The 15,862-nt window shown below is 37.4% G+C and overlaps 1 protein-coding gene across 3 annotated transcripts in view; it reads right to left on the reverse strand.

Annotated features, from left to right (window-relative positions):
* Positions 1-8,455: 8,455 nt before the first annotated feature.
* Positions 8,456-15,862, reverse strand: part of LOC104454034 (dipeptidyl aminopeptidase BI) — a 35,712-nt gene continuing 28,305 nt past the window's right edge. For all 3 annotated transcript variants that reach the window (XM_039316749.1, XM_039316748.1, XM_039316750.1), the window contains 9 exons: positions 15,620-15,814; positions 14,268-14,614; positions 13,005-13,296; positions 11,991-12,149; positions 10,822-11,187; positions 10,094-10,159; positions 9,896-9,944; positions 9,092-9,215; positions 8,456-8,838 (listed from right to left, as the gene is read on the reverse strand). In XM_039316749.1, coding sequence (XP_039172683.1) covers positions 8,754-8,838; positions 9,092-9,215; positions 9,896-9,944; positions 10,094-10,159; positions 10,822-11,187; positions 11,991-12,149; positions 13,005-13,296; positions 14,268-14,614; positions 15,620-15,814 — 1,683 coding nt within the window. In that variant the 3' untranslated portion in view covers positions 8,456-8,753. The remainder of the gene's footprint in view (positions 8,839-9,091; positions 9,216-9,895; positions 9,945-10,093; positions 10,160-10,821; positions 11,188-11,990; positions 12,150-13,004; positions 13,297-14,267; positions 14,615-15,619; positions 15,815-15,862) is intronic.

Raw genomic sequence — 15,862 nt, forward strand, 5'->3', positions numbered from 1 at the left:
ATATAGGGTCTAGTACAATGCATTGCATATATTAAAGACCCTATAGTACTCGTGTATCCAAATTGTGCTACTAGTCTACTAATATTATAATTTAATTTAATACTGAATGAATTGGAGTGCCCATTTCTCTGAAACCAAAATGATAAAATTTACAACATTTTTTTTTACTTTGGCTCGAAGAATAACCCCCACTATGTTTTAACTATAATATTGAAGAAAATATCTACTTCACCTAAATCTTTCATTTTAAAAATGGTTATTACCTTGAAAAGCCCCAAACTGGTACACGTGTAACAAATTTATCCCAAACTAATTTTTTGACCATGAAAAATCTCAAATCGATACGTCTATGACAAATTTATTCTAATTGACCATAAAAAACGCTAAATTGGTATACTTGTGATAAATTTATCTCAAACTAATTTATTCAACCATCAAAAACCCTAAACTGATGCATTTGTAACAAAAATACACTCCGTTAAATTGAATTAATATCACAAAAAAATCACACAAATTGTATAACACAAATTGTGACAAATAGAGAGTAAAATCGCAAATTGATACACTAGTCAACCATTACGTGTCATTTAATTTAGTAATTTGATAGTAAAATTTAACGGAAAATAACATAAGGTAAATTTGTTGCAAGTGTACCAATTTGGAGTAAATTTGTCAAAGATGTATTAGTTTTGGGTTTTTTGTGGTCAAAAATTCGTTTGGGGTAAATTTGTTATAAATATAATTTGATATCTAACAACAAATTTTATCATTCAGTCTCTTTGATATCTAACAAAGATATCTAACAAACTGGGCAATAATTTGATATAAGCACTTTTGAGTTTTTCAGAATATTAACCGTTTTAAAAATGAAAATTATATACTTCTTAGTCTCGATAACTTCAATCATATTGGTTCCAAAGATAAGCATATCATCATTGTATAAGCACACTAAAACACCATAATCTTTCGTGAATTTAGAATAAACACACTTATCATCACTATTTTGCTTGAAACTACTAAATGATATGATTTAATCGAATTTTCATGCCACTACTGATGTGCTTGCTTAAGCCCATAAGGACATCACATTCATGCACATACTAATGTGGGACATTAGTGTAAATATGACAGTACAAAACAAGATCATTCGCCAACCCATATAAACGTCTTAACAAACGAGGTGCATAGTTGCACATCATAAATAAACCATGCTAAAGGCAAAGATTCTTTACACGCCATAAAGAGATTATCCACATATTAAGAAAATAGAAAAACGATCATTGTAAAAATATTTTATTGAGGACTCCAAAACCAAGATGATTAATTGAAGACTGTTTCCATTGAGGAAATGGAGGATGAAACTTAATGGTTTTAGTTTTTAAGCACCGAAGGGGTACTATCGCCAGAACAGCATCTCCTAAAAGCTCATGGCCATTTGAAGTGGAAACTTTAACTCTGTAAGAGTCTCCATCCATTGACCTACTCTAGTTGGTACCATAGGAAATGTCCGTTACTATGCGATTGGGATATATATTGAGGTCTTTCGCAAGAAATTCAATCACAATACTACAACACCCCACCACCCCCCCCCAAAAAAAAATATATATATACAGTGAGCACCCCCAAATCCTCCATATATGTCATCTTGATTCCAATGTGGAAGGGATACTTCCTTTAGCAATGCCGCGCAACCATATTCCAAATGGGCAAAAAGCCGATTCATCACCCTTCTTTCAAGGGGACTCAATACGTCCTCTTTTAAAACTATTCCTCCAATATCAGTCCTAATTTAAATTGAACAAATATGGAGTTCACTTTCTCCAATATAGACGACACTCTGAATGAGAAATTAACATCCACACACAGTTTTTATTTTTCACCCAACCATTGCAACACAAAAAACAAAAGCTAGAATACAGAACCTGAGAGGCATGTCGCGAAGGGGTAGAGAAGAGGAAGATCCATGATTAATGAATGACAACTTGAGGATTGCCTGATAGTGAGCCACCATGGGCATGTACTTCCTTTGGTTTTGACTCCATTGTTGTACAAAATAAATCCTTAAAATTGTTGGCAAAATTGTGAGGTAGAACAATTAAGTCGGATCTTTAGAGTAATCAAGTTGGATTTTGAGGCATGTTACTTTCTTTAATGATTTATTTACCTTACAATGTTGCTAATGGTTATCGGCAAATATCCTCTAAGATACAACAAAATTTCAAAATGAGATTACTAGATAACAATTCTAGTATTTCTCCAAGATCTCTTTAGGAAATAATAAGAAATAATGACTAGATATTTTTTTTTGAAAGAAATCAAAAATGGAAGAAGAAGATTATGATCAAACAGACATGTTTAGTAATTTATAGCAAAAACAAGAAGTCATATCTGAACAGACACAACTTTCCAATGATTCAAAAGTTATGTCTAAATAAGTATGAACTCTGAGATAACCATCAGAAGAAATAATAAAATTCGAAATTAAATAAATAAAAAATAAAAAATAACCAAAACTCCTTCTAAATAGTCACATTGTTTCAATAGGATGCAATTGTTACTTTTTTTATAAAAATAAATGCGAATTTTCTAATAAATAAAAAATAATAATCGGTTAGTGTCAAATCCCATCCACTTGCAAACTCGCATCTTTTTCGATGGGGAATAGGGCACCACTTAATTTGTTTTACAAAAAAACTATCAACATAAACTAGGTCAAGCCCAGGTTTCTTCTCATCAGCAGAAAGTTTATAAGGAAAGCACAATCATAGTCCTGACTCTTACAAGGCAGGTGTTCGGCAAGATGACAGAACTTTGTCTTGATAGGCAAGATAACAACCTTGATGTCAGGAAATTGCAACCAAACGAATATTCAATTGCTAAACTGCCAAATATCATTTCACTAGCCTGAGAAATGGTAATCATAATTTGCATAAGGATCAATTTGCTAAAACTATTGTCAGCATCTTAACTGTCAGCAAAGCCTGTGCTCCGACCAAAAAATTTAAGCAGCAGGCATTCTAGAAACCGAATGACAAGCGCATCGTTCAGATTATTATGTACACCAGGAAGTCACTAGAAAGTGGAAGGTACAGTCATTTGTTTTTCTTGTCATCGGCCTTAACAAGCTGAACGGGGGATGTTGGTATTCTGATACACCATTCTCTCATTCGCCTTAGCCACCTCTCGCTGCTTTCTTTCTTTAACGGCATCTCCCGCGTGAAAACTTCAAGAAAGGCTAACAGAATCAAGTGCCTCGGGGGCACAAAGGCAAAAACCACAGCCATAATTATCAACAATAGGGCAACCTTGTCGGTGGTCTGGGAGACAAAAATATTCGATTCAGTCAAAATAAAACCATGAAGTCCATTTTAGGATTGAGTTTCACAAATAGATATATTAAGCTCCAAATGCTAGCACAAATCATTTGATCAAAGATCAAAGACAAATGTATATGAAACATGCTTAGGTCTGAGGACAGCAACAACGTATTTGCAGTTTCAAAGAAAAATTGCCAATTATATTGGGTTGGGCTTAAACATCTTCAGGGTGTTAATTTTCTTTATTTACAATGATTTTTCCTGTTTCTGGTTCAGACAGAAGGTCGGCTCAGCTAGATCATGTTGTTGGCTGGAATGAGAGAGAGGCTACAACTAAAGCAATTTTACCTCACTTACGCCAGGTCAAGGTCTTGTGTCCGCTTAAAGGTTCCTAGGGCTCCATGGTCTTATAGCTCTCACTCAATCTTTCATCGTCAGACATGATGATCAAATTGAAGTATACTGAATTGTATGTCCCTTGAATTGTAAAATATTTTTAAATTTATGGCAATGTCTGTGTATGCATGCCTTGAATTGTAGAACTTTATAGAAAAACTCTTGATTGTTAGAACTTGAATGCACAGAGAAGTCGAATTTGAAGGAGAGAATGCCTTACCAATGTATGCCAAGTTTGTTAACTTGTGTAAATAGACAACACATGGAGTCAGAAGTTGCACGACTCATGTAGAATGGTAATGGAAGGATGAAAACTTCCAGCTAACCAGGTCTTTAGTACATGCTGAAATCATCGTTCCAGGAATTGATTTCCCACCAGCTAACGGATGATGATCCACATAATCAACCAGGGAACCCAACCTAAGATAAATTCCCACAACTCGATTGTCAGGATAGAACTCACCAGGCCAAGTTGAGATACCAATGTGCTGCAATACAGGTTGCAGAGGAACATTGCCATCTATATCAAGAGGAACAGTGCCATGAGGAGGAGAGGAAAAAGAAAAAAATAATAAAATTTTGATAAATTATTAAAATTGTCGGTGGTGTCACGTAAGTGGGCCGGTCATCCATGTTATTAATATCTAGCCAAAATTAGCTAGAAGATTTAAATTAGCACCAAGTCAAAACATTTCGAACTAAAATGACACTAAATAAAAAGGTTTAGTACTCAATTGGCACCATTAAAAAGTTTAGGATTGAATTAGCATCGACATAATAGGTTTAGAACTTTTTAGACACTTTTTCCTGCTAAAAAGGTTATATTTTCTTGCATTGTTGGTTGTCCAATTAAGTCACTGATTGATGGGTGATAACGATATAAAACACCCATATGAAAGTTTAACTAAAAACATATTTATCTAACGTTCTTGTTTACGATTCATCAATCAAAAGAACGATTGAATAATCCATCCAATTAGGGATGGAAAAGAGCCTGCTCTTGATGAATTGCCCACTCCTTTTTTCCTTTATTTGGGTAATTGTTTGAAATTAACCGATGGGTCCAAAATGGCCAAAGACGACAACATTATCACACCCCTCCCATGAAAAGATGAACGATACAACAAGAATATTCGAAACAGACATGATGAAGCATGGTTTTACGTACTTAGTTGTCTGCATGTATGAGAAGGGTAACATGGGTTTGTCCACCCATTAAATTATTTCAACGGAAATTAGAATACGAGACGGTACAGATTCCTCCAGCGCCAAAGATAGACGTCCTTGCTCCACAGAATATGCACTCAGTTAAAGCAAGGCGACAAAATTGCTCATCCAGTATCTTATACCTACTAAGGACAGATGCCGCTCAGAAACTTATAACTTGGAAGCAAATATTCATGGGAAGCAACGACGGTTTGCAAGAACATCTTTATATAGCTCTAGCTTTTTAGCCTGTTTAATCCTAGCCATCATAACAAAGACGCTAAGGGTGCGTTTGTTTGCGTTTCGTTTAAAAATTGTTCCGAATGAAATAGAAAAAAGTGTTTCGATCCGGGGAACAATTTTTGAACAAAAAACGCGTTTGGTAAACTTGTTCGGGAATAAAAAATAAACAGAAACACGTTTGGTAAATTTGTATAATTTTTTTATTTCTTTTATTTTTTATTTTTTTATTTTTTTCTTTTTCTTTTTCCTTTTTTCATTTTTCTTGCCGACGAGGGCCGGCGGCCTCGCCTTGGCGGGCGAGGCCGAGCTCGCCCGGCGGTCGGCAAGGCTCGGCCTCGCCGGGCCACCGCCGAGCGACGCCGACTCGCCCAGATCCCAGGCGAGGCCGAGCTCGCCCGGCGGCGGCGGGCTCGGCCTCGCCGAGCCACCGCCAGTCGGAGTCGCTGGTGGTGGCCGGCGAGGCCGAGCCTCACCGTGGCCGGGCGAGGCCGCCGGCCCCTCGTCGGCCTGTCGCCGGCCATGGCCGAGGCCGGCGACCGACGAAAGAAAAAATAAGAAGAAAATAAGAAGAAAATAGAAAAGTGTTCCTCAAATGTGTTTCAGAAATAAGAAACACAAATTTGTTGTTTCTTATTTCTGTTTCTTTTTTGTTCCTGGGAACAAAAGAACAAAAGGAATGTAAACGCACCCAAACGCGTTTGCTTTTTTTTGTTCCTGCGAAAAAAAACAGAAAAAGTGTTAAAAAAAAAAAAAAAAACACAAACAAACAGAGCCTAAAGAGCAAAAGAACTAGGGAGAGACATCGATCCATGGCTGTTCCGTGGAGGATCATATGTCTTGCCATTTGGTTCTTTTGTATCCGCATGGATGTGAAAGGCAATCAGGATGTTGGGTTGGAGTACAAGTTATGTAACGGAATTAGGTACCAATGGGGAGACACCTACGGCACGCGGGTGGAGAGCGTTCTTAAAGATTTGGTAGAGGAAACGCGATATCAGGGCTATAGTTACTATAGCTAAGACATGTACTTAGGCCAAGGTTGCTTCGGCCATGCGGCTTGCGATGGAGCTCTATTGCAGGATGATTGCTTTGCATGCTTATTTGCCGCTAGGAACCGGCAAAAAGATGTTTGCCCCTTAAACACTGGGGCTCAGGTGCACCTTAAAGATTTTAGAATTAGGTACGAGAATTATCAATTTATTGAATAAGTGCGGGATCAATTAAGACATTGAGAGGGGATCGGATAATCGTCTATTGTGTTGTTCAGCTTGTGTCTTGTAAGAGTGTTGGAACTCATTTCCTGAGTAGGAAGATGGAATCCTGGGAAAAAAGCTTTCCCGACTTTACCCGAGTGTCTGAATAAACACAAGCTTATTTTCTTGTGTTTTACTGTATAAGACAATTTGCGACATGATAATGAAGCATTTTATGTGGAGAAATGATTCGAGTTGATGATATTTAATTAAGGGCCTAATATTCTAAAAAAATTTCAACTTCAAATCCAATCCCAATTTTACTCTAAATTCTTTTTGGTCCATATAAAATCCCCAACTTTGGGCTCAGTTCCAATCTACTCTAAATGTTTTTGGTCTTACTAAAAACAGCCAACTTTCACTTAAGTTCCAAATCTACTTTTGTTAACCCTCCGTCCAAAATTAGTCAAAAAAATATTTTTAGTATTGACAACAATTTATGTTGAAACATTTTTGCAAATAATGAAAGTATTTTTCGTTCATTTGGTTTGTAATCTATACAAGCAATTATTTTAGGAAAACTATTTTGCCAACCATTTATTTTCAACAAAGCAAATAGAGTTTTAAAATTAAAAGTAATTGAACAAAGCTAACCCTAATTGCTTTAAGTTTATCGAAATTTTAGATCCAAGCATACATCGTTCGGGTTGACTTGGAGATTCACTTCCAAAAGATGTCTCCCTCGTTTTGGAATTTAGAGAAAAACTAAAGCAATGACATGGAAATACTACATCACTAAGGGCGATTTTGGACTGAGTGTTAACGGGAGCAAATATGAGATTCAAGTAAAAGTTTGTGGTTTTTTATGAGAAAAAAAAAGGTTTAGGATAGAATTAGGATTAGACCAAAAGTTGAGAGTTTTTTATGAGACGAAAATTTATTCAAGATAGAATTGGGACTATAGGTAAAGGTTTTTCTAGGGTATTAGGCTTTTAATTAAGGGTTCATTTGTTTGACAAAAAAAAAACTACTTTCCAGGAAATTAGGAATGGAAAAGAACCTGCTCTTGATGACTTGCCCGCTCCTTTTTCCCTTTATTTGGATTGGTCCTTGAAATGGAGCGAACGATCCAAAATGGGCCAAAGATAGGCTTAAGTATCTGATTGGATGCTTGTACGAGAAGGCTAATATAGGTTTGTCCCGCTCACCAACTAAGTCGTTCCACTGTAAACAACAATACGAGCCGGTATAGATTCCTCTAGCGCGAACAAGAGATGTCCTTGCTCCGCAGAAAATGCTCCCAGTTATAGCAAGGCGACATCCGGGATCCTAGTTCAGCTGACAACTACTAGGACAAACGCAAGTGAGAAATTGATAACTTAGAGGCACCTATTCATGGCAAGCAACGACAGTTTGAGTGAACAGCATCTTTATATAGCTCTAGCTGCCCCTGGTTAATGCTGCTCATAGTAACAAAGAAGTCGAAGGGCAAAAGTACGAGAGAAAGAGAGACGTCGATCCCTGTTTCTTGGAGGATCGTAAGTTATGCTGTTTGGTTCTTCTGTATTTGCGTTGAGGTGAAAGGCAATCCGGATACACGAGAGGTACCTACTGCATATGGTTGATGGCATTCTTCAAGATTTGGTAGATGAAACACAAAATCATGGCTATGATTACCATAGCAAGATTGAGGACTCAGGCCGAAGTTGCTATGGCCATGCGGCTTGCAATGGAGTTATATCGCATCAAGATCGCTTTATATGCTTATCTGCTGCTCGTGACTGAATAGAAAACGATTGCCACTTTGACATTGGGGCTCAGGTGCAACTTAAAAACTGTAGAATCAGGTACGAGAATTATCAATTCTCTGAATAAACTAGGGATCAATTCGGACAATGACAGTGGATCAGATAGTCGTCTACCGTATCGTTTGGCTTGTGTATTGTAAAACTGTTGAAGTTCATTGCCTAAGTATGAACATGGAATGAAGGGGGAAAGCTTTCCCATATTCACTTCAGCGTCTGAATAACACGAGCCTGTGTCTTTTTTCTCTTGATTAACATGGACAAAATGGCATTGAAGAGAGAATTATGAGCAACATACCATCTAAATATTTCAAGAATTAATCAAAGATAATAATGAAAATCTTCAGAATCTGAATTCTTGTGTTCGCAAGAGATTTAGCAGAGCTAGTCGAACACATCGAAACGAATGAAAGTGGTCGAAGTAGGTTCCTCTAATTATCCTCTCCACTGAAAATAATTATGATGTATAGTTTCAAGAGAAAATCTTGACATGGAGCTCGGTGACGAGCCTTCAGAATAACGCAAAGCGCTCTTTCCGGCCAACATTGCAGAGGAAAGGTAGTTCCAGGTAGCACGCGATGACCTCATCAGATCTACGCAGACACATGAGTAGGAATCATATTCAGAGCCTTCAGCAGAAATGCGTACGTGAAAGCTTCTTCTTGAAGCTTCTCGAATCTGCGCGACAGAATGCATATGTAAAGCAAACATACTAGCAAATCATCAACTCACCCACTCAAGTTCTAGGAAAGATACCGTCAAATATCCAGAAAAACTACACCCTGCGACCTTTCATGTGTTTATTACCTTGTTCATGTTTTCAGAAGCTAAGAGTTAAGTCGAAATGTATTTATCATAATGGTTTATTACACAGATTCTGAAATTAGGCACCTTAAAATTAAGGGGGAAATGAACAATTTCACCACCTTACCTCCCTGACTTTGAAAAATGTCCGGCGCCCATTTCACACTTGAATAATAGCATATTATCATCCGTCTTTAGATCCCTCAATTTGGCAACAAACTTCGCAGGTTCTGAGTATAAAACTCGTGAATCTGTTACATAATGCGCCAAATATTAAGTCTTACTAAAAGAAAGGAGTGATACCAATACTAGCAAATACCTGCAGAAACAGTAAAACAGATTGTTTGCTTACGTGCTATGTGAAAGCCTGCTACTAGTGGGATGCCTAAGAATATCTTCCAAAACAATCTCTATTCAAAGGCATGAGAATATATATAGCATGTGCTAAAGAATGCTTAGTAATGTTGATTTTGTGGTTAGAAAGCAAGAGTCCACTATTTTCAAATAGGTAGACAGAGATTTGGGTCTCGAGTTTGAGATTTGAGTCTCAAACAGGTACTGTCTTTAACTCTAAAAATAGAGCCATCCACGTAATGTAGCATTAAGCAAAGCGAGAAAAGATGTAGCATTGTGTTCCCTCGCCATGTCTCCTGCAATCGCTCAAATTTTTAAAGGATGTAAGTTTATTTTCTAATCAGCTGATAATAAGGAAAAGAGCAGCACTTCGCCTTGAACATAAAAATATATATAACAAGCCATGCACTCATTATCCACGGCCATCCATATATTATATTATCAATTTAAGTATATCTAGCCTGTTGCAGTGTCCCACAAATGCACTTCACTGGATATACAAGTCCAATTGATCATACTAACGTGTGAAGATTCAATGAAGAAACATAGCAACACGTTACAGGGGCATTACACTTACCGTTTAACCCAGCAGTAACAAGAATATGTGGATAGTTTTGAGCCCTCACCTGTATAAGACAAGGTCAGTAAAGAAAATCAAATTAGTGTCAGCTTATTAATGTTTCCAAATGATGTCCACTGAACATCAAAGAAATAAGATGACAGTGAAGATGGACATGAGCAAATGAGTAACCAAATGTTGGCAGATGATGCATACATTGTCTACTGGAGAATACGACTTCATGTAGTGGTAGTACTCTTCTGTCCGAGGGTCACCCCATTCCTGCAGCAATAAGTACATTAACAAATAACGAGAGCTTGACCGAACTACAGAAGACACAGCCACCTCCAAATTAGCTACAAGTAGAGCCTTGAAACCCACTAAAGTTATAAACATTCCATATGTTTCAGGCTTCGAGATAAGGCTCACCATGTGTGTGAAGGTTATTGGTGATATTGCAAGAGTAGTTGCAAAAATTTGCTTTCAACGAATACATCCTAAGATGAATGCCTCACTGTCACCTTTACATATCAGGCATTTCCAAAAAAATTCTCATTACGGAATCTCATAAATTGATTCATTTTTCTTCTGCTATGTAGATGAATTCAGACACATCGAAATCCTTAAATTTCATCATCTATTAGAAAGCCATATATGAGGTGAAATCAAACTTATGCTACAAAACCAGACCTGTCATCTGTAACTCCTAGACTATTAGGCCACATGACACTCTCCTGCGAGGTTATCAGTTTATCTAATCAACAACAAATATTATAATTCCATATGGAGAGAATGACAGTTGCTTTTGTACCACTATCTTAAGTCTCAATGCTATGATAACGTAAATATCACTGTAGGGTGTCAACAGGGTGCAATACTGCTCAAAACTGGACTGTTGTAAATACTCCAACATATATCAAGAAATTTGAGGAGTCAAGACTTACCTCCCACTCTGATGTTGTAAGAGGTATAGTCGGATCAAGCATGGTAGTGACAGCATCCAGGAAAGGTACTCCAGCAACTGCTGCCCTGAACAAATCTGGTCTCATGTTCAGAACAGCGCCCATTAAGAGCCCCCCGGCGCTTCTCCCATTAATGCACAGCTTTTCCTTTGTACAGTACCCTTTCTCTATCAAATACTCAGCACAAGCAATAAAATCTGTGAATGTGTTTTTCTTCTTCAACAATTTTCCATTGTCATACCATGGCCTCCCCATTTCTCCACCCCCTCGAATGTGGGCAATCACATAAATGAATCCCCGATCCAACAATGAGAGCCTTGATCCCTTGAAACTCGGATCAATGCAAATCTAACCAGACCACAAAACAATGAGAGCGGTGAGCGAGTTTGAATAAATTCAGGGAACATAGGGAGATCGGACAGCATAAATTAGAGACTGTTCTGTGATTTGCATGTCCAAGCTTTTCCAAGGAAGTAAAAGAAAAAGCATATAGCAACAGAACAAGAAACTTCTGCATCCTCATGCACATCAGCAAATGCCAAGGAGATGTCCGTACAAGTGTTTTAAATAAAATAAAATTTGATAAAAGAAAATTGCGATGGTGAAAAAAAAAAAAAATAGAAACTATCACATTCCTACACTTTTAAATTCAAGCTACGCAGAAAATTGCATTTGGCAAGAACACATATAACCGCTCTGATCCTCCACTAATGAAATTTGACCAGGGCCAGACTAACCACTCGTAGGTAATACAAGCTTTGAAAATCTCACGTACAAAATTGAGAAACTAGGTTGAATAAGAACCAGCACATAACAAATTGCAAATGAGAGGGATTCCATGCAGCAACAGACCCCAAAACATAAACCGAAAACTTTTCAAAGGCATGGAATAAAGGAACAATCACACTTTGTTAAGACTTGAGAAACTAAAGCACCGATTGTCAATTGAAATAACCCGATGTTGTGTCATTGTTTACAAACGATAAACAGACTGATGCTTCAAGTCTTCTGTATCAAATCTGAAGCCGACGAGTCTCTTCATTTTAACATCAAAACTTATAGAAAAAGCCAATATGGTTTCTCCCTGTCATCCTGATATAAACATCCAAATATCCCAGGCAAACAACCGCGATACATTTGTTTCATCTTACCTCATATGAACCATATCCATAAAGCAACAAGGGATCAGATGCATCGAGTTTCACCATATTCTTCCGGTAGACTATTGACATTGGAATCTGAGTTCCATCAGGAGCTGTGGCCCATTTTCTTTCGCTAACATAATTTGACTCATCAAAACCTCCTAATACCTGAGTAAAACAGAGGAAAAATTCTTCATATGTCATAAGCCATGAAAAATTAGACAGATATACAGTTGCAACACCACCACTCCCTTAAAAAATACTAAGAAAATACACAAACTGAAAAAATCCAATTCGAAAGGAACAAAATAATGGTAAAGGGTGAGGTTTCAGGATGAAAAACAAATGTCTTAGAGAGATGTCTTGTGAGACACAATGTCATTCAGTATTTCATGAGACAGATTTAGGCTGAAGTTGAACTTATACAGATTAAAATAGCTCTGGATATTCACATGACATAGCCTTTTCCTGGCATCTTTAGAAGGTAGTGGTCATATAATATTCATTAAGCATGAAAGCTTTTCAACTGTTTCTCCTCAAGATACTCCAAGACATGGATTTGTCTGTGATTGACTGACAAGCTAGAGATAATTCAAGGCCAATCCTCTTGATGACTAAATGCATTAAGAGCCAATGTGATTGTTGACTATACAAACGTTTCCACAGGACAATACACTTGCAATCATTTTTGAAATATAGACTAACAGGAGGTATAGAGAACAAGCTCCTCAATGAGTAAGAAACTTGTCCATATTTGGAGATTAGTCTAAAGATTTATATTGTGACCAGAAATATCTTGCGAAGGCGGAATTAATAGCGGCCAACCTTGCAAATGAATCATAAATACAAAAATATAAGAGACAAAGAATCAAGATACAGAATAAAGTTTATCATCCTCATTATGAACTCCAGCTTCCAAAAAATAAATCATCGAGATTGAGAGAGAGAGAGAGAGAGAGAGAGAGAGGGAGAGGGACAGAGAGAAGGGCCGGTATTTGCAAATGGCTACCCTACAGTACTTACTGTTTCAATTTTCTTCACAACAGATATGCCAGTGTCCATATCATGATCATAAACAGAAGGAGGTGTTCTCATGGAGCTATAAGTGAACCTTAATATATTTGACGAAAACTGCGACTCTGATTGATCCACTGAAAAAACTGGATCATCAAAATCAATAGAACAACCGCCTTGAAGCTGTGTCAGCGGTTCCCCAAGAACTGGAAGGCGATACACAGTAACTTTTTGTGAACCGTTTTCACGTTCAAAGAGAACCAGATGATCAGCAAAAAGCTGCATGTCCGTGATTTTTACACTGGAAAGTTAGAAGATCAGTAAGCTATATATACCCAAAAAGAAAAAAAAATAAAAAAATTGACACGATGGAGGGACATATTCATTCACCAACTCAACACATTTGTATGCATACACAATAGGAAACCTCCATGAGTGTCCATGCAAGGCACAATCAATGCTCTCACATGTGTCTGTACATGTGTGCATGCCTATGTGCATATATGTATATTCACACATGAAGGGTGAGAGAGAAAATCAAGAGGACGTTGTCAAAGCAATGCACCATAAAATTAATCAGCTGATGCTCAAAGCTTCCACTAATGTCCATCGAAAGACATATGTTTTTAACAAAAAGCAAACAACAATAGCAAATAAACAGCCCCCTAGGCGCTTACTCCATTCCTCACTTCTCTCTTTAACATTTTGTGAGTTGGACAGGAGAAACTGAACCACTTAATGATCAAATATATCTGAGTTACCACTTATTCAACGTTATATTTTACCATGAGCAGTAATATATAAAGCAAGGAAGGATTTAAGGAGGGGGATGACAGGAGCCACAGTCCAGCCAGGACATCAATCCATCTCCTTATTCTCTAGAGCTTTGCAGCGACATGCACAATATGGAAATGCATTAGCTCCCCAGTCATTCTGCTACACTAACATTAGCAATGGCTATTCACCTTAGATAATAAATAAAGACAGGTAAAACATATTTCCCCCAAATAATCGGAGATATGAAATATTATAGTCCTAATTGTAGCCATCAAAATCCCATCTTCCTTTGTCTTTTGGTAACATGATCTTCCTTCTTCTATTATCATGATTATCAGACTCTCTCCTTCTTCAATTTAATGGTACAAACACCCAGTGTGGACAAAGACATTGCATTTCAATCCACCACAACAGGCTCAGCTATAAAGTGATAGCGCAAACGTGACGTTATAGGCAGGTAAACCAATACAAGGGTCAATTATTAAGACATATTACCTTTCCCTGTGAGGGATAAGAACGGTGGTGTTCGACACATCATCCAGTGGGCAAGCCAAAAGTTCCGAATTGTAAAACAAGTCACTTCTCCTCCGAATAAAAAAATTATTTCCCCGATGGCTGACGCGCGTTTCCTCTCCATATATGCGAGGAGTCAGAACCTGAAGACCATCTTCTGGCTTTGAAACGTTAAAATAGAAAGTAGATGTTGTGTTTTTGCTCTCAGATGCAACAAACAAGAACTTCTTGCTCTCAGAAACTTCAAGATCAAGAGAAAAGATATCATCCTTCTCATGATAAAGGCAAATGTCATCTGATTGTTCGGTCCCCAACCTATGCAACCACACCTAAAAAAAGTGAAACGAAGTGTTATCACAAAATGTCATGCCATTGCCAATACTACAAAAATTAATAGGTCAGAATCTGAGAACAACTATACATCACAAGTGTACAAGTGTACAACAACACTTCATGACTGTTATCCATATTGCATGACTTTAAGTCTTCCTGCCAGGGGATGTTTGGCATATTACTGTCGTGCTGCTCCCAGTTCACCATTCTGTGCCCTTTTATGTGTACACATTAAATTCGATTCAACACATAACTCTTAGAAATTTGCAACAAGGGATTTTAAGCTACATTAACTAATCAACAGTAGAAGATTAGACAAATGCAGCTTGAATGTGATGTACTGACAGTGATGCAATGTATTACACAATGATTGCAAAACTCAATGGTTGTACCAGGTTGAGAAATGAAATCGAGAGTACTTTAATAGAGAGAGAGAGAGAGAGAGAGAGAGTAGTGATGCAATTAAATTGACAACAACCTGCCTATATCATAAGGTCATTCTGGCATGGAAACATTTGAGTGCTGGAAAATAAAACTCTGATCAGAGGAAATAGGCTTATGGTTTTACCCTTTTAGATTTATGGCTACAAATTTCAGTGCTGAGAATACTAAATATCAGAGCAGGGCCAGATCTCAACTATATGAATGAGGACATTAATGAGATCCCGCATCCATTTCATTTCAACCGCAACACCTATAATGGCAGCACATTACCGATATTTCATTTATTTGTTTTAAAGTTCAAGCGAAACTTGATTTATTAGAAAACCTAAAGGTTCCCTGTGTATCCAGAAAATCCTAATATCAAGTAAAGTCGTTTGGATCCTATAAATTGAGCAAAATGCCTCAGGTCAAATCAGAGTAGATAAATGAAAATTTATCAGTATGCCGTGATAACAACACTGAGAAGTATGCCTTAATATCGGTAATGAATTTGGTGGAAAAGGAGCAAACAAAGAGAACTTTCAATAGCAAGAGATCCTATACTACATAAAACATACCTTGTCCGGGCGAAGGATCTCATCCATTGTGATGTAAACTAATGCATCATCACCAGCCCATTCCAGGTAAGATGTCACATTTTTTAAAGGTTTTCCTACTGTAGCTCCTTTATCAGCATCAATTACATAAACGGTATGTTTCTCGTCACCCTTAGTGTCCTCTGCATATGCCACCAACTTATTACTTGGATTAACCTATAGCATCAAAGAACTAGCACAATGAAGTTACGAAAATGAAAAGCC

This window comes from Eucalyptus grandis, chromosome 7 (assembly GCF_016545825.1).
Source record: "Eucalyptus grandis isolate ANBG69807.140 chromosome 7, ASM1654582v1, whole genome shotgun sequence".
NCBI lineage: Eukaryota > Viridiplantae > Streptophyta > Magnoliopsida > Myrtales > Myrtaceae > Eucalyptus > Eucalyptus grandis.